Source organism: Astatotilapia calliptera, chromosome 12 (assembly GCF_964374335.1).
Source record: "Astatotilapia calliptera chromosome 12, fAstCal68.1, whole genome shotgun sequence".
NCBI lineage: Eukaryota > Metazoa > Chordata > Actinopteri > Cichliformes > Cichlidae > Astatotilapia > Astatotilapia calliptera.
Genome location: NC_137433.1, coordinates 961,558 through 988,477, shown reverse-complemented (window position 1 = coordinate 988,477; position 26,920 = coordinate 961,558). Strand labels below are relative to the sequence as shown.

The following is a 26,920-nucleotide window of genomic DNA, read 5'->3' as shown; positions in this document are numbered from 1 at the left end:
CTGATCTTGAAAGTAGAGATAGTGTCTGTCTCCTGAATCCAAACTGGAAGCTGGTTCCACAGAAGAGGGGCCTGAAAACTGAAGGCTCTGCCTCCCATTCTACTTTTAAATACTCTAGGACAGGGGTCAGCATTTGGACCCGGTTTCCACGCAAAGGTAAACACTGGGAGCCGCAAATACTTTTTGACATCTAAAATGAAGATAACACTGTATCAAGGGCGTAGACTTGGCGTGGACGGAAGGAACATGTCCCCACCAATATCCTGCGATTATTGAATTGTCCCCACCAATAATTTGATCTCTTCGAATAAAGAAAATCAAGAAAAAAACGATCTGTCAGCGTCTCGTTCACCCAGCGGTGCAGAAAGAGTTAAATTACGTTCTCTACTGGAGTCCTACATCATGTGACAAATATGGCCAATGTGATTGGCTGAGCCTTTCAGGGAGCTCTGTTTAGTTTCAGCAGCGGCAAACCTGCGCTGCGAGGAGGAGAGGAGGACGGCAGCAAAGAGGAAGAACCTGGATATAAGAAAGTATTTTTCAAAGAAACCTGTAAGTCACTTAAAGCCAAGTTCACTCATAAAATGTGTCACAATAACGTTACAGGCTGTGCTAGGCTTTGGCCCACATCAGTCTGAAACTGTATGTAACCATGAATAACGTGTTTGGGAAACTAACTGCATAACAGGCAGCACTATTAGTTCTCTCAGTCTCAGAGCAGCGTTTCTCATTTTGATTGAAACTGTCAGAAAACGTCAGCCTCGAGCAGCCCGGATATTAGTTTACAGAGGCTGTTAGAATTATATGTTTAATGTTAAAATGTTGGTGACACAATAATTTCATCCTAATCGCACTGACGTATTCATAGGGTTCATTTTTGAGATAAAATGTCATCATGATATGCAAATATTTCAACCAACCCAAAGCTCAGAGAGCAATGGTGACAGAAGGTCACAGGTGAAATTGGATGATGACTTGTTGGTTCATGACTGTATTTGAAGCACATGTGTGACTGCATGTATGTGGAATGTCTCACTGTTATTCATCAGGTGACAGAGGCAGCTCTGCCATGTTGTAGCTCAGACAGAGGTGAAGAGGCGAGCTCACAGGTGACTGGCTGATGATTTGGTGCTATAGATTAACTAGTATTTATTATCATGACAATTGTTAGGCTGCTGGTGTAAATTGATTCATTAGTGTATGTTTGACAAAGAATCTGAATTGACATGTCTCACTTTTATATGGCACAAATCAATGTGTTATTTTATCAGGTGGCAATATGTCCCAGTGCAGTCAGAGGGGAAGAGCCAGGCCCAAAGGTGAGGCACATCAAGCACAGAATAATAATTGTAATCTGAGGATAAAACGCAGATACTGCATTCAGTGTCCCCTTAGTGCTAATGTATCAGAGATGTTGGTGTAACTGAAGTAATGTTGTTAAGTCCTTGAAGTCATATTCTTTTATTGTCATGACTGTATTTGAAGCTATTTTTATGTTTGTATGATACCTGATTTATATGGAATATGGCTGAAGTAAACTAAAGCCTAAAATACTTAGTCAGTCATTTGTTTAATAGTAATTTAACATTATATAATTCACATGTAAAACTATGAATTGTAATTTTAAATGGTTTAAAAGCATGTAGAATAGCATATGTAGGCAAGTATATTTCTCCTTTTTTTTAAATCAAGAAGCAAAGACAAAAAGGGAAAAAAAGAAACAGGGTTCGATGGTTGAATCGTCCGTCCCCACCAACGCCAAAACCAAATCTACCCCCTTGCACTGTATATATTGTTTATTACTTGTATGCTTTGTGTGAACAACTAAAGTGTGTTGCTTATGAAATCCATGAAATGCTACAGAGAAAATGACATGTTATTTATGTAATGAACACATTTTGAACTCCTAAAGAAATATAACAAAAGGAAAGACACCCAGCTGAACTAAAAGGATCCAGGAAACAAAAACTGTTGTGAGCCGCCACCCTCATATCGCCTTTGGGCTTTTGGAGCCTTGACCTGACTTTTAAAAAATAATTGGAAAAAAAGCACTATGCTGCTAAAAAAAATAGATATTTGCAAAATTCTGCCTAAATATGTATTTTACCTGGTTAATGTCTGTGGCGGGGCGTGGTCTGCAGCGCCGCTGCAGGGGAGGCGGACGCACCTGAGCGTCTGTGCTCTCTATGCTGTTGTTGGTATATGTCGGGCTGTGAGCTGAAAAGCTACAGCTGGCTGTATGCGTACAGCAACTGTGTGTGAAAAGTGGTCAATAAAGAGATGCTGAAAAGCGTGTTCATGCAAACACCATCGGGTCTTTCGTGATATGTTTACAACGGGACTTCTGCTCCTGAACCTCTGCGCACAGTGTCTGCAGATCGGGGCTGTACGAAGTCACTTTCATCTTTACGCAGGACTGTAAGCTGTCGTCTGTGAGGCGTGAGCGGTGTTTGTTTTTAACATAGCTCACAGTGGAGCTGCTGACATAATGTGGATCCGAAGATCCATAATTGGCCTACCTGGGGTTGAAAGTCTCGATAAATGCATGGCGTTTCGGCGGGTACACCGGCTTCCGCGAGCGTGACGCTTATTTTGAGCGATGAAAAAATAAAAAAATATTTCAATATCACAATAATCTTCCAATTTAGAACTACAAGTTTAAAAAAAAGAACTAACATAAAAAAAATACACTTCAGCTAAATACTTTTAATTTATTTTCCCAAACCACCTTGTAGTGTGGTTATATTAAATATAAGAGAAAGAGAGAACTTTAGGAAATTAATATAGCCACTACAATGATCATCAAAACGATGAAAAAATATTGGCGTAAACAGTTTATTTTGCAACACCACGAAACAAACGATAGCGTAAAATGAAACGACAGACGTTTTTATATCGTCATCCGATATATATTGTTATATCGAACAGCACTAGAAAGCAGTCTTACATATTTGTTTAATATGTGCGTTGAAGGACATGTCCTGGTCAAAAATGACTCCAAGGTTCCTCACAGTGTTACTGGAGGCCAAGGTAATGCCATCCAGAGGAAGAATCTGCTTAGATACCATATTTCTAAGATTTTCAGGGCCGAGTACAATAACCTCAGTTTGATCTGAATTAAGAAGCAGAAAGTTAGCGGCCATCCAGGTCTTTATGTCTTTAAGACATTCCTGCAGTTTAACTCATTGGTGTGTGTTATCTGGCTTCATGCACAGATAGAGCTGGGTGTCATCAGCATAGCAGTGTAAATGTATGCTATGTCTTCTAATGATGCTGCCTAAGGGAAGCATGTATAATGTAAACAGAATTGGTCCTAGCACTGAACCCTGTGGAACTCCATAATTAACCTCAGTGTGTGAAGAGGACTCTCCATTTACATGCACAAACTGGAGTCTATTAGATAGATATGATACAAACCACTGCAGCACAGTACCTGTAATACCTACAGCATGTTCTAATCGCTCTAATAGGATATTATGGTCGACAGTATCGAACGCTGCACTGAGGTCTAGCAGGACAAGCACAGAGATGAGTCCACTGTCAGAGGCCATAAGAAGATCATTTGTAACCTTCACTAAAGCTGTTTCTGTGCTGTGATGAGCTCTGCAACCTGACTGAAACTGCTCTATGTTGGTACAGGGCATTGAAGATGATAACAGCGGGTGGATTATATTCTTAAACTTAGTTACAGCGCTTTCAGAAAGACATCTACTGTGATAAAGTCTACTCTCCACTGCTGTGTAATCAATTATTGTAAATGTAATCAGGAAATGATCAGACAGGAGAGTATGGAAGAAATATAGTATCATCAGAATTCAAGTATTTTTAGACATTGAATTTATGACACTGAATTTTTATCCTCCAAATTTCCCTGCAAAAATTCACCTGCAAAAATTCACCTGCAAAAATTCAACTGCAAAAGTGATGAACTTTAATGACCCAAGCCAGAGCAATCAGCACCAGATCGAGTCGAGTGGCTCTCGGCCAATTAAATTACGCTGTTTGATCACATGACACCGTTAGCCAGCAGTGTGTCTCCTAAAAGAGAGCTGTTTAGAGGTGAGTGATTAAGTTTTTCTCCTAAATAGAGATCATTACAGAACGCCTAGTCCTACTTAAAATCCCATTTATTTTTATTTTATCATCTACTCGAACTAAGGAAAACGTTTGACTAACTCAAAGACAATTTCCACGCCTCCCCTGCCTGACTGCAGAGGCAGTTTTGAATTTAGGAGCAGCAAGATGGAAGCGGCAAACCCTGGCGATTCTCCGGTAAGTATATTGTTTTTTATCTTCAAGTTTGTCTTTTGAAACGTTAATTTTATTTAAATCCGTTGCTCACGTATAAAGTACACAGACGGGGTCTTTGCTCAACTCGTCTGAGGCGTGTCTCACTAAGCGCTACATGCTAGCATCCTGCTAACCGAGCTACCCTTTACATGCTGTGCTTTAGAAAATAGGATACTCGTTAAAAAATACTCCGCAGATATTGATAGATAGACGAACACTGCAAATATAATGTTGTAAACGAAAACGGCCTTTGGTGAAGGGGTAAAATACACCATGAATAAAGCCATAGATTGAATGGCTGCCATGGTTGCAGAACGGCCTGATTTAATGACAAGAATGGGGAAGAGTGAGGTGAAGTGAACCACAGCCACAAAACACGGTCAGACAAGGCGGCAAAAGGGCAGTGATCTGTCCGTCAGTATGAAGTTGGTGTGTGCTTTGGTGAACAAAAACTCCAGACTGGTAGCAGGAAGGTGGGAGACTCGTGTTTCACTGGAATAGTGGTGAATTAAAACATCCTTTGTTGGGGACATTTAGGTGTAAATGCATCCATACAGGTGAGACAGAGGCAGACCAGACAGTGAAGAAAACAAGGCAAACATTAGAAATATTAAAACGGAAATATAGGATTAATATAACATACAATTGGGGAAAATGTAAGGAACACAATGTAAATGATATTGTAAAGTCATTAAAACAGCATACTCTGATTAAAAGAAACAGATAATTGGGTAGGATGATGATGATGATGATGATTTTGATGATAATAATAATAATAATAATAATAATAAAATAAAAAAATGTACAAGATGGGTATGTATACTTGTAGCCAGAACTTAACAACTACAAAGTTGTAGCATGTCAGTACCTTACCCCATCCATTATATCCACACTTTCAGAAAAGGATATGGTCAATATCTTTACAAATACTATCTAAACTTAAACTGGATATCCCCTCTGCTTCTTCTGCTTCTCGTATACACCCTCAGGGTTTGTGATCAGCCAGCGGCTGATATGATCATTAATCCTGTAAAATAATATTTTTTCGGTTTATGAATCTGTTTGCATGGATTTCTTAATCTGTTTCCACTGTTAGCAGAAGTTGTGCATGCAGTTTTGGTGTGCTGCTCTCCAAGACTACAAGCTGCGTTAAAGTTGGAAGTAACTGGCCGATGTTCCACTGTTGAAGATCAGCTGTGCCCATTTGTTGCACATTGTGGGTATGGAGAAGTTGAGGCCCTTGCAGGCTACCCACAATTTCCCCAAACTGAGCGATTATACATCTTCCTTCCATATTTGTATCTTGTGTCACTAAAAATAATTTTATTTAATTTTATACATTGATTAATGACCTGCAGAATCTCCTTATCATATTAAGTGATTCATAATTGTCACTTTATGCTTTCTCTATCTTGAAAGTGATGACATCCTTGCATTACATCCTTTAGGTTCATTTTCTGCAGGCAGGTTTCTGACAGAGAACAGGCAGATTTACACTATAACATGCAGCGTTCTATAGATGGATACATAAAAAAAAGAAAAATTACATGTATGTGCTAACTTTCTAAACACTGTTACATTAATGATTAAGTAGATAAAACATTTATGTCAGCCTTGGTGTCATGTGATCAAACAGCGTAATTTAATTGGCCGAGAGCCACTCGACTCGATCTGGTGCTGATTGCTCTGGCTTGGGTCATTAAAGTTCATCACTTTTGCAGTTGAATTTTTGCAGGTGAATTTTTGCAGGTGAATTTTTTGCAGGTGAATTTTTGCAGGTGAATTTTTTTCAGGTGAATTTTTTGCAGGTGAATTTTTTGCAGGTGAATTTTTTTCAGGTGAATTTTTGCAGGTGAATTTTTTGCAGGTGAATTTTTGCAGGTGAATATTTTTGCAGGGAAATTTGGAGGATAAAAATTCAGTGTCATAAATTCAATGTCTAAAAATACTTTAATTCTGATGATACTATATTTCTTCCATAGGAGAGGGTTTTCAAGAAACACTGTTAAATGTTCAGTTTCTATGCCATATGTTAAAACAAGATCTAGAGTGTGATTAAAGTGGTGGGTGGGTTCTTTTACATTTTGAGAGAAGCCAGTTTGATTTTCCGAGTTTTACAGCTGGGGTGGATGAGGCTAAGCATCAGGCTTTCAAATGAATTAAAAGTCTGTCTGAGTCTTTGGTTGATTAATCTGATTGTTAAGTGATGATGTGACGAATCCTACTTCCGGGTCTAAAGTAGTCTGCGTTTAATATGGCTTTTGTGTTGTTAACATGTTTAATGTTTTGTATTTTCTTCTATTTAATCTCAAAAAGCTCCTAAAATAGTGAGTGATCACTGTTGACCTCCCTCGGCTTTTATTACCGCTAATCATTTATTTAAGCTCAGTTTTTAAAACCTTAGGATGTAACTACAGCCCAGCCCATGCAGCAGTATATGAATGACTAACCTCGTATTGTGGATGGATTATCTCAGTTGTTCTCCTGGCTGAAGTTTGGTCCTTTTACAGCATCCTGCCATGCGATTACATTTGTTTCTGACCACCGAGAACACTCACGTTAACTTTTATCGAGTGGAAAAAAGTTAGCTTGTTTATATTATGCTAACATAGCTGTGTCGCTAGCGGTCACGTAGCACATCATTATATACCAGCTAGCCCAACTTCAGTAACCCTACAAACGTCACTGCTGTTTAGTTTCCTGTCTTCATTTACGCTGGAAGTGATAACAGAGCTGTACGTTTGAATCTGTTTCCAAAACCCCGCAGTCAGGACATGCTATATTGTATTTAGATAGAAGCTAGCGAGCTAACTCCCTGCTAACTTCTAACTCCGTTAAATGTCATAAATTCCGTTTTCATGGATGCCTGGATGTTAAACTCAATTGTTACACCTGGTAGAGCAGAACGCTGATCATTTTATTAAAGATGAAAGACTTTAGACAGTTTTTCAACTCTTTTTTTTTTCTGTTTGGGAGCTGACACAGTCTCTATGGAGATGGGTTTTTGGGGGGTAGCAGGAGGAGAGAAGCTGCAGAGAGGCGTGTAAGACTGCAACTCTGCTTCCTGGTCCCAACTCTGGATAGTCATATTTTGGGGGGGGTTTAATAAATTTGTCCATATTTCTAGAAATGAGAGCTGCTCCATCTAAAGTGGGATGGATGCAGTCTCTCCTAACAAGACCAGGTTTCCTCCAGAAGGTTTGCCAATTATCTATGAAGCCCACATCGTTTCTGGGACACCACTCAGACAGCCAGCAATTTAAGGAGAACATGCGGCTAAACATGTCACTCCTGGTCTGATTGGGGAGGGGACCAGAGAAAACTACAGAGTCCGACATTGTTTTGGCAAAGTTGCACACAGATTCAATATTGATTTTAGTGACCTCCGATTGGCGTAACCGGGTGTCATTACTGCCGACGTGAATTATGATTTTACTGAATTTACGTTTACCCTTAGCCGGCAGTTTTAAATTTCCTTCAATGTCACCTGCTCTGGCCCCTGGAAGACAATTGACTATGGTTGCCGGTGTCTCTAGCTTCACATGTCTGAGAACAGAATCGCCAATTACCAGAGTTTGACCCCCGGCGGGTGTGTCGCCGAGTGGGGAAAAACGGTTAGACACATGAACGGGTTGGTGGTGTACCTGGGGCTTCTGTTTAGGACTATGCTTCCTCCTCACCGTCACCCAGCCGCCCTCTTTCCCCAGCTGCTTGGGGTCTGCCGGGGAACAGCTAGCGGGGCCTACGCTATCTTCGGCTGCACCAGCTACAGGGGCCTGGCTAGCTACGGGTGAATGAAGGGTGCGAAGCTGAGTCTCCAATTCAGTAATCCTGGCTTCCAGAGCTGCAAATATGCTACATTTGTTAGAGATATCATTACTGCTAAAGGAAGCCGAGGAGTAACTAAACATCTGACCAGTGGCGTGTCTAGAAAATTTTTGTTGGGGGGGCCAGGTAGGGGCACAGATTTGGAGAAGGGTGGCAGATGTAATTGGCAGATAATGTTTAAAAAAAAAATTCTACCAACCATTAACCATAATTCAATAATCCTATAAACCTAATAACCGAATGAGCTTTTAACTCTTATTAGAATGAGATTTTAACCACTACGGTGCAAAGTTTTTAGATACTGCGTTGATAAAGTACAAGAGATACAATCAGTGCTTTGTCAGTGTTTACTCAGCATTCAAGGACAGCAATATTTGCATAGTATTTTTACTGACATATAGTGCACATATGTTTTGGGCAAAAACATTTTTGAATATTAAAATACGAACATTTGTAACAAACAATTGACAAATTAGCCAATGCCAATGTAAAATTTTATCTGCCTATTTAAAAAAAGAAGATAATCTTCTCACAAACTGGTGTTTGATTTTGAAACAGGAAAAAAGTGGGGAAACAACTGAAAAGACTAACATTTGAATAAAACCTGAAAGCAAGTAAATACTTTCTCTGCTGCCTTATGGTAAACTTTGGTAATATTGATAAAGAACAACACTGGCTGATGATGAAATACAGTCAGCTGGCATGGTGACACTGCCAGTATTAACCTGCAGGGCTGGACCGGGACAGAAAATCGGGCATTTTGACTAGAGACCGGCCCACCAGGTATTAAAGCCATAAAGCCTTTGAATGAAAACAAATGCTGTTAAGATAAGATAAGATAAGATAAGATAACCTTTATTAGTCCCACACGTGGGAAATTTGTTTTGTCACAGCAGGAAGTGGACAGTGCAAAAGTTATGACGCAAAAATTAGAATACAATAAGAATAAATACAGTACACAGCTATACAGAATAGAATAAAATAATATACTATATACAGTAGAATAAAATAGAATAAAAATATACAATAAGATAAAAATAGAATACGAATGCTATATACAACTGAGTAAAAATACAACGATGCCAGAAAAGATTATTGCACTTAGTGTTATTGCACATGTGTGGATGTGTGTGTTTGTTCAGTTAAAGTCTTTGTTGTGGAGTGATGTACACTGTCTTGTTGGTATATGTATGATTTCTATACATTTTACGTCAGATAAAAACTTTGGTTGTAAGATTTAGATAATTATTTAATAAAAGCGAGATATTTTAAATGAGAATAAGAAAGAAAAGTATTTCTTTGTGCCCCACCTCTCCCTGTTAATTCCCTACCTGCCCCCTGGCATAACTTTGCTAGACCCGCCCCTGCACAGTTACCAGCTGTCAGCTACGTAAAAAAGGATCCTGGTGTTATTTGTCTCTCAGAAACAGTTCATAACTTCCCTTCAACTCATTCATGTCACCTAAAAGGTAAACCTGTTTCTCCATCACCTGTTCAGCTCTGATGATTCAGTAAGGACATCTCCTGGTTTCATCTTCATGTTTCCCTCTCACCACATATCCAAACCATATCATGACCAACAGCTTTACAGCTGTGGCTCCAGCAAACATCAGCTGATACTAGAAATTAATATTAAATAAATTCTAACAACAGCTGATCAAGCTTAAACGTGCTGCTGTTGTTTAGCGCGACATCCGCTGGTTTCCTCTTTCTGGCACAAAGTGGGCGATAAATAAACAAGAGAGCCGATCAGCTGATCATTGATCAGTTTCATGATTGAAGTAGCAACAGGAGAGGGAGGGGGAGAGAGAATGAGAGAAGAAGAGGCAGCTGTGCAGCGTAACGACAGAATAAATCCAGCTTTGTGTCTTTTTTCCATTCTAGCTAAAGTCCGGGACAAACTGCGTCTCTTCTCAGCTCAATACGAAACGCGTAATATTTTCTCTGAATGAGGGACCATTCCATTTTTTTAAGGAGCCGTTGGCAACTCTACTAACTAACCTTATGAATAAAATAAAGTTCACTATCAGTAACATCATAGCACCCACCCAGCTGTATAGAAACTCTGTCAAGCTGGCTAGAACGCAGTACGAGTTATTGCAACTGAGGGTAAAAAGTCAGCAACATGAAAATAAACTCCACCTAAACTTGGTTTATATCTGACCCAGATAGACTGCAGCTCATAACTTCTTACCTGAAGTTCAGTTCACCTGACACTCGGACCGGCGGCTGCCTCGGGTCTCTCCTCCTGCCTCCCCTTTCCCTCATCCACCTGCTGGCCTCTGTGGAAGCCCCGCCATAGCCACCACCAAACAACTGAGTTATTTTTACACATGGACCTGCATCTGGCCAATCCACCACCTCTCATTGTTCATGCCCTTACAAAATAAAAATAAAAAATAAGTCACCGGGCATATGCCCGGTATGCCCGATGGCCAGTCCAGCTATGTTAACCTGCAACCAAATCTGCAGCTCCATACAGCAATGTTACGACTTAGATTATATCTTATAACTCATAACTCTTATGTTAGCTGCCCTCAGTAGCATACTGTCAGAAATATTCGACGGCTGCAATAATTCTTTAAGTGTTATTTTTTCCTTGGGATTCTAATTTCACCGAAGTTTACTAAACTCAACAAACTTAATATTACTTACCGGGACATTTATTCTGTCCTCATTTTCTTTCACCGAAAAATTGTTTCCTGCAGTGACGTCTTTCGTGCTTGGCTCTCCTACCTTTGCTAACGTGATGCACATAGCGCAGAAGCCGATGCTGCATTCACTTACACTCGGATATCTGAGCTTCACCGTGAAAACATAATCTGATATTTGATTGAATTGTATTGTTTTGCCTTTGGGGTGGCACCTGGGGTGGCCAGTCTGGTTGGGGGGGTGGCCTGTGCCCCCCTAGGCCACCCCGCTGGACACGCCATTGCATCTGACACAATGAGCAAGAAAGTGCAGGAGGGACAGGTGAAGTAGCCATGGTGCTAACGAGTCGGCTACGAGCTAAGCTAAGCTAGCGAAACAGTACAGAGACAGTGAGTGAATACTTTGGCTATAAATTAGGTAGTGAGTACTCAGAAAGTGTGCTTCGGATGAAGCACGTGAAGATTATACTATGAAAAAAGAATGTATTTAAAAGTTTTTAATTAAATTGCTAAGCAGATAAGCTACTCAGAAACACCACTGTGTTTGAGCAGGAACAGGAAGTGATACTCTACCACAGAGAGAGTGAACACCAAGTGACCTTCACATAAAAAAATATTTTGGCATGCGACTAAAGAAATCCTAGGTCACACCGGTGCAACCAGCCGTTCGAGCGCCAGTGCAACCGTAGAGCCCTACATGGGAAGCAAGAAATATTCCCATTGCTTAACTGATCTTGAGCCAGGAAGGGATCTATTAGTAACCAGTATGAACAAGTGAATAACTGCTGCAGATAAAAGCTTTGTGTATGCAGCTACACATGTGATTATTGTATAAAGGTTTGACATGGAGACTTGTGTGTGTTGTTAAGTTTGCACCAGTCCAAACTCGAGGAACAGAAACCTGGTTGCCTCTAGGTTAGAATGCAAGTTCGAACAAGTGTACAAGTCTAAGAACCATTACTAGTTCACATAAATGTTGAAGGACGAATAAATCCCCCTGTAAGAAAACACAAGTCTCTTTTCTCTCAGTTATATTGTTTATAATATTACATCTTGGCTGCGTACGACTCTGGATACTGTAGCTCCTGTGAAAACTAAGGCCTCAAATCAGAAGTACCTGACTCCGTGGTATAATTCTCAAACACGTACACTAATGCAGATGACTCGTAATCTGGAGAGGAAATGGCGTGTCACAAATTTAGAGGATCATCATTTAGCCTGGAGAAATAGTTTGCTGCTTTATAAGAAAGCACTCCGCAAAGCCAGAACATCTTACTATTCATCACCAGTGTTCGGACTAATGCGTTATTAAGTAACGCGTTACAGTAACTACGTTATTATTGCGGTAATGAGCACAGTAACTAGTTATTATGCCAAAATCAGGAACGAGTTACTCGTTACTGGGATTTAGATAGGGTCGTTACTCGTTACTTCGTTTGGTGGCATCGCGTAGTTTCCACAGATTCAGTAACATTAGCAAGTGGTGGAGGCCAGCAGGTGGATGAAGGAAAGGGGACGCAGAAGGAAAAGAGACCCGAGGTGGCCGCCGGTCCAAGTGTGAACTGAACTTCAGGTAAGAAGTTATGACCTGCAGTCTCTCTGGGTCAGATATGAACCAAGTGTAGGTGGAGTTTATTTTCGTTATTCTGACCTTTTCCGTACTGCGTGCTAGCTAGCATGACGGAGTTTCTATACAGCTGGGTGGTGCTATGAAGTTAATGATGTTGAACTTTATTTTGTTCATAAGTTATTAGAGTTGCCAACCGTCCCGTCTGGTATTCAGAGAAAATATTACGCGTTTCTTATTGAGGTGAAAAGGAACAGTTTGTCCCGTAATTCAGCTACAATGAAAAAGACACAAAGCTGGAGTTATTCTGTGTTTACGCTGCACAGCTGCCTCTCCTCTCATTCTCTCCCCCCTCCCTCTCCCGTTTCTACTTCAATCATGAAACTGATCAATGATCAGCTGATCAGCTCTCTTGTTTGTTTATCGCCCACTTTGCGCCGAAAGAGGAAACCAGCGGATGTCGCGCTAAACAACAGCAGCACGTTTAAGCTTGATCAGCTGTTGTTAGAATTTATTTAATATTAATTTCTAGTATCAGCTGATGTTTGCTGGAGCCACAGCTGTAAAGCTGCTGGTCATGATATGGTTTGGTTATCTGGTGAGAGGGAAACATGAAGATGAAACCAGGAGATGTCCTTACTGAATCATCAGAGCTGTGATGGAGAAACAGGTTTACCTTTTAGGTGACATGGATGAGTTGAAGTTATGAACTGTTTCTGAGAGACAAATAACACCAGGATCCTTTTTTAGGTAGCTGACAGCTGGTAACTGTGCAGGGGCGGGTCTAGCAAAGTGTTGCCAGGGGGCAGGTAGGGCATTAACAGGGAGAGGGGGGCACAAAGAAATACTTTCTTATTATCATTTAAAATGTCTAGCTTTTAAAAAATAATTATCTGAATCTTACAACAAACGATTGATAGATTGATGCATATATACCATCAGAACAGTGTACATCACTGTCACAACAGTGTTTATTTTCATTCAAAGGCTTTATGATTTTTCCTATAATAGTCAAAATGCCCGGGCCAGTTTTCTGTCCCAGTCCAGCCCTGTATGCAGCTCATCTGCAGTCTGGTGTTACCTACATCTTCCTATTCAGAAGGCAGAATTTCCGAGTTCTGAGTACAATCGAAAGCACCACGACTGCAGTTTTTGTGTTGGATGTAAAAGGCGCACATGATGCTGTGACGTAGGCTAGAATCATGGCAGCAGTCAATGACGGTCCAGGCGTGGGATTTCTCTCGTGGAAATATGCACATTATCTTTTCCTTTCTATTGGTAGGTGGCACAGTGCACTGTGGCAAGTAAGCAAGCTAGAAGACTGCAAAGTTATGGGAGCAACACATTAACAAGAGAATTCTGAGTAAAACCAAAGTTACTTTCCCTAGTAACTAGTTACTTTGAAAGTAACGAGTAACTTGAAGTAACTGAGTTACTTTTGAGAGAAGTAACTAGTAATGTAACTAAGTTACTATTTTAAAGTAACTTACCCAACACTATTCATCACTGATTGAAGAAAATAAGAACAACCCCAGGTTTCTCTTCAGCTCTGTAGCCAGGCTGACAAACAGTCAGAGCTCTGTTGAGCCAACCATCCCTTTAACGTTAACTAGTAATGACTTCATGAACTTTTTGACAAATAAAATTTTTATCATTAGAGAAAAAATTACCAATAATCATCCCACAGATGTAATATTATCTACAGCTACTCTTAGTACCATTGATGTTAAGTTAGACTCTTTTTCTCTAATTGATCTTTCTGAGTTAACTTCAATAATTACTTCCTCCAAACCATCAATGTGTCTTTTAGACCCCATTCCTACAAAACTGCTCAAGGAAGTCCTGCCATTAATTAATGCTTCGATCTTAAATATGATAAACCTATCTCTAATAATCAGCAGTGAAATCTGTGCGAATGTTTTTGTGTTTCTTTTGACTCATCGTGAAGCAGCCGTTCACACTGAATGAATCGTTACGCAGGACGAATTTGCTGCATTTATTTTTTCACATCAAGTTCAATGGTACAATGTTTTGGATGTGTATGAACATCTGACCAATCACATTGTTGTGTAGTGCTGACACAGTCAAAACGCTGTTGTTGTGTCACAGAATGGCTCACATTCTCTGACTCCTCGACTGTGGTCCCATCCTGCTAACAAGAGCTCAAACCGCCCACTGACATCCTGCAATATCAGTCGCTCTCCCTGCACCGTTTGCCCTTCTTGTCATACGAAGCACGTGAATGACTCAGTGATATGACACAGCCCTGCCACGGAGGGCGAGACACCAGCAGCTGCTGATATGTAAGGAAATATGGATACTTACGGATGTGGGTGGCAGGTGGCAGAGCAGGTCAGCCACTAATCAGAAGGTCGGTGGTTCGATCCCAGGCTGCCTCCTGGCTGCATGCCAGATATCCTTGGCATCTTGGGCAAGATACTGACCCCATGTTTGCCTACTGGTGGTGGTCAGAGGGCCCGGTGGCACCAGTGTCCGGCAGCCTCGCCTCTGTCAGTGCGCCCCAGGGTGGCTGTGGCTACAATGTAGCTGCCATCACCAGTGTGTGTGTGTGTGAATGGGTGGATGACTGAATGTAGTGTGAAGAGTGCTATACAAATACAGGCCATTTACTTCCTTTCATGTGACATATTACTGATGTAGATACACAGGCTATAAGCAGCTGCTTAGAAAGCCAAAGATGCAACATCCCTCGGAAAAAACATGTTTCAGTTTTATTATGTGGCAATATCATGCAGCTCAGTAACAGTTATTCCATAATGGAATTAAACTTTTTACTTGAATATTCGATACAGTCCCATAGTCACAAAGTGAAGAAGGTTTGTTGAAATTCTTGCACATTTATTAAAAATCATATTTAAAAATGACGTGTAGCTGAGGCTTCACACCTTTGACTGCAGTTGCAGCTTTAAGTCTTTTCGAGGATGATGCTACGAGCTTGGCACGCATATCTTTGAGCAGTCTCTCCCATTTATCTTTGCAGAACCTCTCAGCCTCCGTCAGGGTGGGTGAAGAGCATCAGTGCACAGTTATTGTCAGGTCTCTCAGGGATGTTCAGTTAGCTTCAAGTCTGGGCTCTGGACATAAACAGAGACATGCCTTTTCTTTCTCCTGCCCGTCCGTGTCATACTATACTACATATATACTATATACATGTCATAGTTTTACTTTTTTATGTTCATAACTTCTTAACAAGTTGAAGCATTTTGTCACAATGGAGTGTTGTGTATAGAAGGCTTTTTGTATGATTACAGGAGGTTAATATAGCTGCAGTTGTACACAGACGCAGCCTGCTCTGCTCGGGCCCCACACAGCTCACATAAACTGCTGACAGCAGCTCAGCGTGGCCTGAAACAATAAATATCTGTAATCCCCGCATGTTCCAGTGGCCCTGTGTAGCCAAACACACTGTGTCCTGTGCTGTGTGCTTTATTTCAGAGCTGAAGCTAAAAAATAAGAAAGGGAACTACAACTAACTGAATGTCAGTGTAAGTTAACACACACACACAAACTGCTGACCTAAGAAGTCTAATCAGGTTATAGTCAGTGAGCAAGTCAGAGATGTACCAGGGGGCCAGATCACTGAGATGCTCTACTGGTTCCCAGTTCAACACGCCTTTAAAGTCCTTCTGTTAGTTCATAAAGGGATTTTAATACTGGCTTAATGTGGTTACATCTCTGGGTGTGCTTACTATGCTCCTTTCTGGCATCGTTGTATTTTTACTCAGTTGTATATAGTATTTGTATTTGTATTCTATTTTTATCTTATTGTATATTTATTTTATTTTATTCTACTGTATATAGTATTTTATTTTATTCTATTCTGTACAGTTGTGTACTGTATTTATTCTTATTGTATTCTAATTTTTGCCTCATAACTTTTGCACTGTCCACTTCCTGCTGTGACAAAACAAATTTCCCATGTGTGGGACTAATAAAGGTTATCTTATCTTATCTTACTCTTTAAAAGGTGCTTGAATTCTCTGAGAGGGCTTGTCGTGCACAGCATGAAAACTCTAAGACCAGGCAGCAAAGGAAGTTTGACCTACTTGTTGTGCATTGAAACACTCATTGAGTGTCCTCAGTGAGCAGAAAGGATAAGGATGCCACACCGAGGATGTGGACAAGTGGGTGAAAAATGCATCTGGCAGACAGCTCAGCCAAGCAGAGAAAAACATCCTCGCCAAAGGGCTGAACGTTGCTGTGACGCAGAGACAAACGTGGGCCTGTCTCAGCAATGCAAAGCCCCCAGCATCCAACATCAGCATGGAGGAGAGGAAGGCACTCACATCAATTAATAATGACAACAACATCATCATCCTTCCAGCAGACAAGGGTAGATGCACAGTTTAAACCAGAAAGACTGTCATGAGAACATTTTGTCACTGCGCAGTGAGAAAAATACTTACAAGCTCCTGAAACGAGACCCAGGAAGTGTTTACATGAAGAGGCTGATAGACTGTCTTACACAGTCGACTTTAATGACCAGACCCCATAACACTAGTTATACCCAGGGGAAGCTACACTAAGGTTGGGCGATTGGACGAATATATCGACTATTGGCTGAAGGACCAGCCTGCCTGGAGCGCTGAGAGGTTCACACGCTTCCCATAAAGCCGGCTGAGGTGCTGTGTCACAGTGGAGGAAGTGGAGTGGGTAGGGGTGAGCAGCCGTCACTCGCAATGAATCGTTTTCTCCTGCCTTTGAATAGGACAAGCAGCTGGGACTGTGTCGTGGTTCTTTTCTCCGTGTGTGGGCGTCAGAGCTCAGCTTTGTTGTGTTGATTATTTTGGCCTCGGCTCACCCTGAAGTGTTGACACTTGTGTTGTGTTGCTTCCTCCTCACTAGTCTGTGAATAAGTGACATGCAGTGATTGTTTCCTGTGGCTGCTTGGGTTTGGGGGGAGCAGAGGCCTCATCTATGCTGTGGCCATTCTGTGCATGGACAAGCCGCTGCCTTCAGTGGAGTTTAAGTATCTTGGGGTCTTGTTAGCACCTGCAGTGATGCAGATGTTCTACCAGCCTACTGAAGAACGTGCAGAGGGAACCTGTAAATTTACTTGCTGTGTTCCTACCATCACGTATGGCCAATGGGTAGTGGGTGGCTTGCTCATAGGAGGCCATATGGTTGTTGGGGTTTTTGTAGGGTCTACCTTACAGTATAAATCACCTTGAGGTGACTGTTGTTGTTGCTGGGTCTCCCTTAGAGGTAGGTTGAAGAACTTCAGGAGGAGCTCAGAGTAGAGCTGCTCCTCATTAAAGAAGCCAGTTAAGGTGGTTCATCTCCTGGTGCCTCTGAGCTGAGGTGTTCTGAGCATGAGAGATGATGTCTCGCCGCTGGTTTGGGAACGCCTTGGTTCCCAGGTGCAGGAGGTGGCCTAGGATGTGTGGACTGCTGCCGCTGCGACCTCTGGCCTCTGTTTATTTTAATATGGCACTTCCAACAATATAACAGTAGTGGAGAACAACAGAGAAGTTAAATCCAGAAGAAAAACTATGTTTTTCATCTAATTCAAACTTCGGGTCCATGTGTGCACAGACTATTTAATATATGAGTGAAGTGCCCGATGAAGAAACTGAACTGGCAGACCACACAGAGCAGCACTGAATTATGGGTATCCTGGAAGACAGTCAGAGACCTGCCATAGTGTCATAGCTGCGTGTGCTCCAGATTACAGTGATACTGTGGGTTTGTCCTGTAGTCTGTAACAATGTGGCACTTTAGATCCACTGAAATGAGGCTGTTTCTAATCTTTGGCCATATGGTGCCTGGACGAAGAGTGGGCTGTGGGGGTGGGTGAAGCATGTAGGTCAGCCTGGAACACAGAACCAACTAATCCCTGTTGCCAAACTATAGATGGACAGAAAGAATGCTTCAACCAACAGTCTGAATAATACTGAGCTCAGCTCGACTCCATTAATGAGCACATTTCAGACTTCTCCTCTGAACCCCACTGTGGGTATCTCACTGGAGACTCAAATGAAGAGTAATATCAGCTGTTCTGTAAATGTTCTCAGCAGTTTAATTAGAAAGTAGCTTATTGATCCATCCAAGTCTTAGTGTAACCGCCTGTAGCTTAGAAAAGAACTGTCAAATTCAAAGAATGATCCCAGACTTGATTTCAGTTCAGTTTTCTTTCTATGGCACCAGTTCACAACAACAGTCACTTCAAGCTGCTTCTAGCTTACTCTGAATATCCTCATGCTGTATCTATTGTGAGGTATGGAGTGTTTCTGCCTGGGGCCGTGTGAGATGACGATCAAATTATACTTTTTCGTGGTGTCACAAAATAAACTGCTTACAGCAATGTTTTCATGGTTTGGATGGTCGACACGTGGATGCAGGCACAGAGGATCCCAGCATGACCAGTGAAGACGAGGCAGAACCAGTTAGCTCCAAACAGAAGGACCGGTCCAAACGCATCCAGGACCTTACTCCTAAACGAGGGGCTGCCTCTGTAGCATGGACATGGTTTGGTTATGAAACGTCTGACACAGACCTGAACCTGCACAAAGTGGCCCCACCCCCACTCAAACATGACAAACCTCTACCACCTACGCAAGAGTCACGTGACAGAGCGTGGAGAGAGTTAACAGACGAGAGGCAAAACGAGCCGTCAGGTGCTCCAAATAAACCTCAAACATTAGAACAGGCTTTTCCCCGCAGCACGCCGTGTAAGAAATACAAAGAAAATGGCGGCCGTTACAGTGTCATGCATTGACTCCCAGCTGAAACATTCACACAGGTCGAGCTGCTGAGATTCACAGAACTGACAGAAGATGCACTATTTAGTGATCTATGTGGTTATCGGGAGGAGAAATATCATATATCAGGATATGAGACTGTGGTCGTATCACAGCACCCACAGTCATAGAACTGTGACGATGCACAAACCTCTAGAAATTAAAAATATTCCACAGTAGATATTTGTTGTAGGTTAGCTAAGAAATGAAAGAGGAATAAACTGAACAGAAATCTGTAGGAAAATACTGCAACGACAGAAGTGCAGCTTTGTGTAACCCAGCAGGGTGGCTCGGGAGGCAGAGGAGGTCATCTGCAATCAGGAAGGCTGGTGGTTTGATCCCTGGGTACGCCACAGGTACTAAGCCCAAGCTGCTCCTGATGCAGCCATCATAGTGTGAGAGTGTGTGCTAGCTGTACAAAGTGCTGTGAGAGAGTAGAAAAGTGTTATATAAGAACCAGACCAGGTACCAAAGAGTCTTCAGCTGTGTGACACTCACACTGGTAGAGCTCCCAGCTGATGGAGAGTAGAACTGAAGCGTCTGGGAGAGACATAGTTTTAACTTTATAAGCAGCTCTTATCATTTATGTACCAGTGACATTACTGTCATGGCTCTTTCTCATTCATTAGATGGGATGGGCCTGCTAAGCTGATATATAGATGCCCATTGGCATTACCAAGATGGCTGACCGATGCCTCTAAGGATTAATGAAACAAACAGTGCAGTGAGAACAACGTGCGACTTTCCCAAGTACACAACGAGTAACCGCTGTCATCAGCACACACCTCCACGCCCACAGAGATGTTTCTGTGAGCTGAATGTTCCCACAGCTCTGAGTGTGCTTCATGCAGAGCTGAGGCTCCTTCTATGAGGTCATCATCACCAGCTGATTCCTTTATCACGTCTAATGATCACTGACATGTGTGCAACAGGCCTGATGTGGAGTCAGCTTCACCAGTTTGACTGTGGGTGCTGAGCCAGCAGTCCTGTAGATGGGCAGCATCGTCCTGCTACGTGTGTGGAGCACTGAGCCAGAGATTATGGGGGGGGGAGTGCTCCATTTAGGAGGATTTAGGTCATTACTGGAAATGTCATGTTAATGCTGTTGTTATTGAGCTGAAGTGTGTCAGCAGATGATCCTGTTCTCTTCTCAAACTTCAGTCTGGAGATTACAAACCCTTCGTAGCCTATCACACGGGCTTATTGTAGACAAATGCAGATGTGATGTCAGCACAAATAGATACAGCTGCGTTTGTTTTCAGGCTTCCTGTGCTCACATACACTGGATGCACTGAAGGATCCTGTGAATGCCCAGGAGCTGCTACGTTTCTGCACTTGCTGGAAGCAGAGCTGGTAAGTCTGTGATGATCTGACAAAGGAACTAATGCATTTGTTTGTCATTTGTTAACTGAGTCTTAAACTCCATCACTTATCTTTGTCCTTTATTGAACAAGTGAAAATGTCATCTGTTTGTTGAAGTGCAAAAGCAAATGAAACCCATCCTGTATGGTTTTTGGCTTTCTGTCAGTCAGTGAGGAGTCCAAGACTGTAACTGCAGTTTGTCTCCTCAGAGCATACACCCTGTACTATACCCTCACCCCGGGACGTTTAAAGTAGTTGTTCCAGCCCACGGTTCAGCTCAGGCCAGGACAGGGCAGGCACTGTTTGTGTGTACAGGAATAGCAGACGCAGATGGTGCCACAAAGCCCAGCAGTTTATTTGAAGCCCAGGCTCTACATAGTCATTACAGCGTGGTCTCATGGTAGCCTGCGTTTTTGTCTATATCTGCCACAAATGTGGCTACGCTTAGCTTTAAGTGTGCACATGCAGTGTCAGCCCAGAGTCCTCGGGAGCAGCTTGTTGTGAACGGGCCCCTGAAGATCCTGCTGGCTGAGCTGAAGTCAGTTTGATCACCCAGGTCACTGTGTGTGAAATATCACAATCATTTCATTGCTGTTGATCTCGTGCATATCCTGCATCTGACTGCTTCGCTAACAGCATCAAGACTCAGTCTTCAGTCATAAGATTTGAATGTCCCACATAACACGGTGAAAATCTGAATTCTCTGCACAGTTTCAATCCGAACTATAAATACACACAGCCTGTCGTATCGCTGCTCTTTATTCTACAAACTCTTTCTGTGAGACGATGAAGTCAGCAGGTTCCTGTGTCGCAGTCACAAAGACCAGGTTGTTTTCAGCGTGTAGTGCTAGTTAGTCCTAGTAACTGTTCCTCTGCCTCTGTACGCAGCGCGGCTCTTTTGTTTTGTTACGTTTCAGTTGTGATGACGTGGAGCAGACCTCTTCCTGTTTAGCTGCTCAATATAAACGGTTCTATAACAGCCACCAACATGGCATAGCTGCACTGAAGCCTGAACAGCAGTAGGCTAGCATTACGTTGAGCTATTTATTTTATATGTACTTTGGAAATGATCGTGCACAGTGCTTTTTGATTGGTTGGTGCTGTACATCGTAAAACTCTGAGCTCTTTACCCTCCAGGCTCTGTTTGGTGCACTGTTACCATGTGAAGCATCAGAGAGCACAGACGTGTGCGGCAGGAATGACTGACGAGCTCGATGACTCAGGAAAAACAAACATTATCTGTGTGTGTATTAAAGTCTGTATCACACTGTTTCTGTCTCGTGCTGCAGACCCACACCAGACGTGTCCTGTCAGTGATGACATCCACCCTGGTTCACATCTCCGCCACACTGTCTCTGCACTGCTCTCTCTGAGAGATGGGTTCGGGGCAGCCGTCCCAGACTGGTTCCTGCTCCTACACTGATCATTGGAAGCATCAGAGTGGCGCCTGGTGAAGGACAAGGGGAGATGCCAGGATGCCTATCACTCAGGACAACGCCATAAGCATTCTGTCACTGCTGGAGGATTGGCGTGGGGCTCACAGCACGAGGTCACAGCAGGATGATGATCTAAGTCAGGACAGCTCCTCTGGTTACACGGTACTGACCAGTCTCTCCACATAAGATAATGCTGCATGCTCTCATTGATGTTACCTGATTCCACCTTAAATCCCAACCTCTGAGTGGGAGGACATGCATCACACCAAGAAGTCAGACAGGCAGGATGCAAACCTGTTAAAGACATGGCCTGACAGCAGATGAGGGAAAGACAACGATACACAGAAAAGTCGTTCACTGCTCTGTGGTGACCCTGGGCTGGGCAGAGCAATCAGAGAGCTCGGAGACAAATACTCACGGGGAGTAAAACATGCACAATTCATTTAATTATTAAAATGTCATTCAGATGAATTCAGTTTGATTTATACAGCACCGAATCACAGCAACAGTCGCACTGACAGAAAAACAACAGTGTGTCTACATTACAAACAAACAAGACTAACGATGACACATTTCCCACCACAACCTCATTAATGCCCAGACAACTCAACATTGTGCGCTTTGTTCTGGCTGCACAAGCGTCGTTTTTTCCATTTTTACTGAACAAAGTTTGATGGTTTTGTAGTTTCACCTACCAAGTGAAAGATCCCTGGTTTGATCCCAGGAGGACGCACGGCTCCGTACGGTTGCTTCTAGAAGCAACATCTGCTTTCATTTGGTGTAATAAAAACAAAACCAACGTCTTTTTCTACCAAAAGGTGGAGTGAGACTTCATGACGTGCTCCTACGTGAGCATGCCCTCCACTTCAGTGCACACCATCAGAGGACTGTTGAGTCGTGTGTCTCTCCCAGCTGCTGTTTGTTTTTGTCTGTTACAGTGAAGCTGTTGGTGATAGCACATGCTAGCACATTCAATGTAATATTTGAAATAAGACCAACAGAAATGAATAAACAAACAGATAAAGGATTCCCATAAACAAGAGGAGCCAGTAGATCAGGGGGTCAAACTGAAACGAGCGGAGAGCCGCTGCTGGCGCTGTCGTCTCACACGTTAGTGTTCAGCTAGGACAAAACAAACAAACAAATATTTCCTAAAATGTTTCGTTTGTTTTTTAAATTTCAAATCTTGTATCAGACAAAACTGCAAACTTAGCTGAAGCCTTCCAAACACACTGGTCCTCTGTGTGCGCGCACGTTGTGTTTGTATAGAACAGAATAAATAAGTGCACACAGTGTGCGACTGTCACCGACAGCCTCAGCAGGTTTGTGCTCTCTGCTCGTGTCGTCTTCATAGTCAGTCATGTTGTGCTTTTGATTTTCCTCCCTAACAAACAGTCACTTCAAAGACAAACTGCATTATGTTTCTCCACATCAGTGTACGGGCCGCAAGTGGCCCGGGGGCCGCGAGTTTGACACCCCTGATCGAGATACTGTATAGCTGTTCTTGCAGGAGCAAAGCGTGCTCCGTGCATTCACATCACAGTTCTGAAGCTGCTGACAGGACAAGATTAAAAAAGAAAGAAGGAAAAATTAAAAGTGGCCTGTGAGGAACAGAATTAATGTGTATTTGTTGAAAACTAACGTCTGTTTCCTGATTGGTGACTCTTCTTCTCTCTGCAGCGGCTGGATCCTGACTCCTACCAGAACGGGGATGGGGAGAGTGTGTGCAGCACTGTTAGTGGCGGAGGACATGTGGAGGACACGTCCCTCTGTCTGGCTGCTATTCAGAAGTTGGTGGAGTACATTCATTTCAACTTCATGGAGGGGGACACAGCTCCATCAGCCAGCCGGGCCTCATACAGTGAGGCGTTAGATGTTGAGCTTCATACGGTTTCCCTCAGTAAGGATGAGGGGGATGCTGCGGACTTCGGCCTTAGCTTTGGAAACATCCCTATTTTTGGAGACCCAAAGGGAAGAAAGAAGGGAGGCCCGAGGAGCAGGAGGGATCAGAGCCCCATCATGGATGTGGGCTGCATCTGGGTGACGGAGGTGAGGAAGAGGAGCCCAGCAGCTCGTTGTGGTGGGATCAAACTGAGAGATGAACTGCTGTCACTGAATGGGCAGCTAATGGTGGGAGTAGATGTCAGTGGAGCCAGGTAAGATTAATAAAACCTGATATATGAGTGAAGATCTGTGAAAAGTAAATAACACTCATTACCTCCACAGCAAATACACTGAAGACACAGGCAGCAGCCAGGCATTGATAACCATCATTCATCATTATGATCATTCCAATCCTATCCAATTTTATTTATAAAGCACTTTAAAATACCCAGCACAGGAACAAAGTGCTGTACAGAAAGTAAGTTAAAACAATAGAATAACAGAAAACAGCAAAATAAATAAATAAAACACATAAAACATAAAATTGGATTATGATCATTAACAAGTGTGAGCAGCTCTGTCAGAGCAGACGTTTTGACAGTTTGCTGCAATGCCACAGTCTGACCCAACAGAGTGATCAGAGCTCCAAGCACAGTGGCACAAGGCTCATGATTTGGACTGGGGCAGCTTGAAGTCCTCTCTATACCCAAGTGCTCTACAGTGATGAAGAGAATGTGAGCACACATATATATATATATATATATATATATATATATATAAAAAAAACACCCAGCACGCCCCTGCGGGCGGTTTATCCTTCAAGCTCGGGTCCTCTACCAGAGGCCTGGGAGCTTGAGGGTCCTGCGCAGTATCTTAGCTGTTCCCAGGACTGCGCTCTTCTGGACAGAGATCTCCGATGTTGTTCCTGGGATCTGCTGGAGCCACTCGCCTATCTTGGGAGTCACTGCACCTAGTGCTCCGATTACCACGGGGACCACCGTTACCTTCACCCTCCACATCCTCTCGAGCTCTTCTCTGAGCCCTTGGTATTTCTCCAGCTTCTCGTGTTCCTTCTTCCTGATATTGCTGTCATTCGGAACCGCTACATCGATCACTATGGCCATCTTCTTCTGTTTGTCTACCACCGCTATGTCCGGTTGGTTAGCCACCACCATTTTGTCCGTCTGTATCTGGAAGTCCCACAGGATCTTAGCTCGGTCATTCTCCACCACCCTTGGGGGCATCTCCCATTTTGACCTCGGGACTTCCAGGTTATACTCGGCACAGATGTTCCTGTACACTATGCCGGCCACTTGGTTATGGCGTTCCATGTATGCCTTGCCTGCTAGCATCTTGCACCCTGCTGTTATGTGCTGGATTGTCTCTGGGGCATCTTTACACAGCCTGCACCTGGGGTCTTGCCTGGTGTGATAGACCCCAGCCTCTATGGATCTTGTGCTCAGAGCTTGTTCTTGTGCTGCCATGATTAGTGCCTCTGTGCTGTCTTTCAGTCCAGCTTTGTCCAGCCACTGGTAGGATTTCTGGATATCAGCCACCTCCTCTATCTGCCGGTGGTACATACCGTGCAGGGGCCTGTCCTTCCATGCTGGTTCCTCGTCTCCCTCCTCTTTCTTGGGTTTCTGCTGCCTGAGGTATTCACTGAGCACTCGGTCAGTTGGGGCCATCTTCCCAATGTATTCTTGGATGTTCGTTGTCTCATCCTGGACTGTGGTGCTGACACTCACCAGTCCCCGGCCCCCTTCCTTCCGCTTAGCGTACAGCCTCAGGGTGCTGGACTTGGGGTGAAACCCTCCAAGCATGGTAAGGAGCTTTCTTGTCTTTATGTCAGTGGCTTCTATCTCCTCCTTTGGCCAGCCTATTACCCCAGCAGGGTACCTGATCACGGGCAGGGCGTACGTGTTGATGGCCCGGATCTTGTTCTTACCATTCAGCTGACTCCTCAGGACTTGCCTGACCCTCTGCAGGTACTTGGTGGTTGCAGCTTTTCTAGCGGCCTCTTCATGGTTCCCATTCGCCTGCGGGATCCCCAAGTACTTGTAACTGTCCTCTATGTCTGCAATGTTGCCTTCTGGTAGTTCAATCCCCTCAGTTCTGACTACCTTCCCTCTCTTTGTTACCATCCGACTACACTTCTCCAGTCCGAACGACATTCCAATGTCATTGCTGTATAGCCTGGTAGTGTGGATCAGTGAATCGATGTCTCGTTCACTCTTGGCATACAGCTTGATGTCATCCATGTACAGGAGGTGGCTGACAACTGCTCCGTTCCGTAGTCGGTATCCGTAGCCAGTCTTGTTAATGATCTCACTGAGGGGGTTCAGGCCTATGCAGAACAGCAGTGGGGACAGAGCATCTCCTTGGTAGATCCCGCACTTGATGGTGACTTGTGCTATGGGCTTGGAGTTGGCCTCTAGTGTTGTACGCCACATCCCCATTGAGTTCCTGATGAAGGCTCTTAGGGTCCCATTGATCTTGTACAATTCTAGGCATTCCAGTATCCAGCTGTGGGGCATTGAGTCATAGGCCTTCTTGTAATCAATCCAGGCAGTGCACAGGTTGGTCAGTCTGGTCTTGCAGTCTCGGCTGATTGTTCTGTCTACCAGTAGCTGGTGTTTTGCGCCTCTGGTATTCTTGCCAATTCCTTTCTGTGTCCCGCTCATGTATTGACCCATGTGCCTGTTCATCTTAGCCGATATGATGCCTGACAGGAGCTTCCATGTAGTACTGAGGCAGGTTATTGGTCGGTAGTTGGAGGGGACCGGTCCCTTCTTGGGGTCCTTGGGGATCAAGACCGTCCGGCCTTCAGTTAGCCATTCCGGGTGTATCTCGTTAATTAGCAGCTGGTTCATTTGTGCTGCCAGACGCTCGTGGAGTGCAGTTAGCTTCTTCAGCCAGTAGGCGTGAACCATGTCGGGCCCTGGTGCTGTCCAACTCTTCATACTGGAGACCCTTTCTTGGATATCTGCCACTGTGATGGTTACTGGACCCTGTTCAGGGAGGTCGCTGTGGTCTGCCCTCAGATCCTCTAGCCACTGAGCATTGCCGTTATGGGTTGCATCCTTCTCCCATATGCTCTTCCAGTATTGCTCCGTCTCCAGCCTTGGTGGTGCTGTTCTCTTA

The 26,920-nt window shown here is 43.4% G+C and overlaps 1 protein-coding gene across 1 annotated transcript in view; it reads left to right on the top strand.

Moving 5' to 3' along the window:
- pdzd2 (PDZ domain containing 2) overlaps positions 1-26,920 on the top strand; it is an 88,557-nt gene that overhangs the window by 8,847 nt on the left and 52,790 nt on the right. The window contains exons 2-4 of the mRNA XM_026186342.2: positions 20,360-20,450; positions 21,749-22,057; positions 23,576-24,051. Coding sequence (XP_026042127.2) covers positions 21,935-22,057; positions 23,576-24,051 — 599 coding nt within the window. The 5' untranslated portion in view covers positions 20,360-20,450; positions 21,749-21,934. The remainder of the gene's footprint in view (positions 1-20,359; positions 20,451-21,748; positions 22,058-23,575; positions 24,052-26,920) is intronic.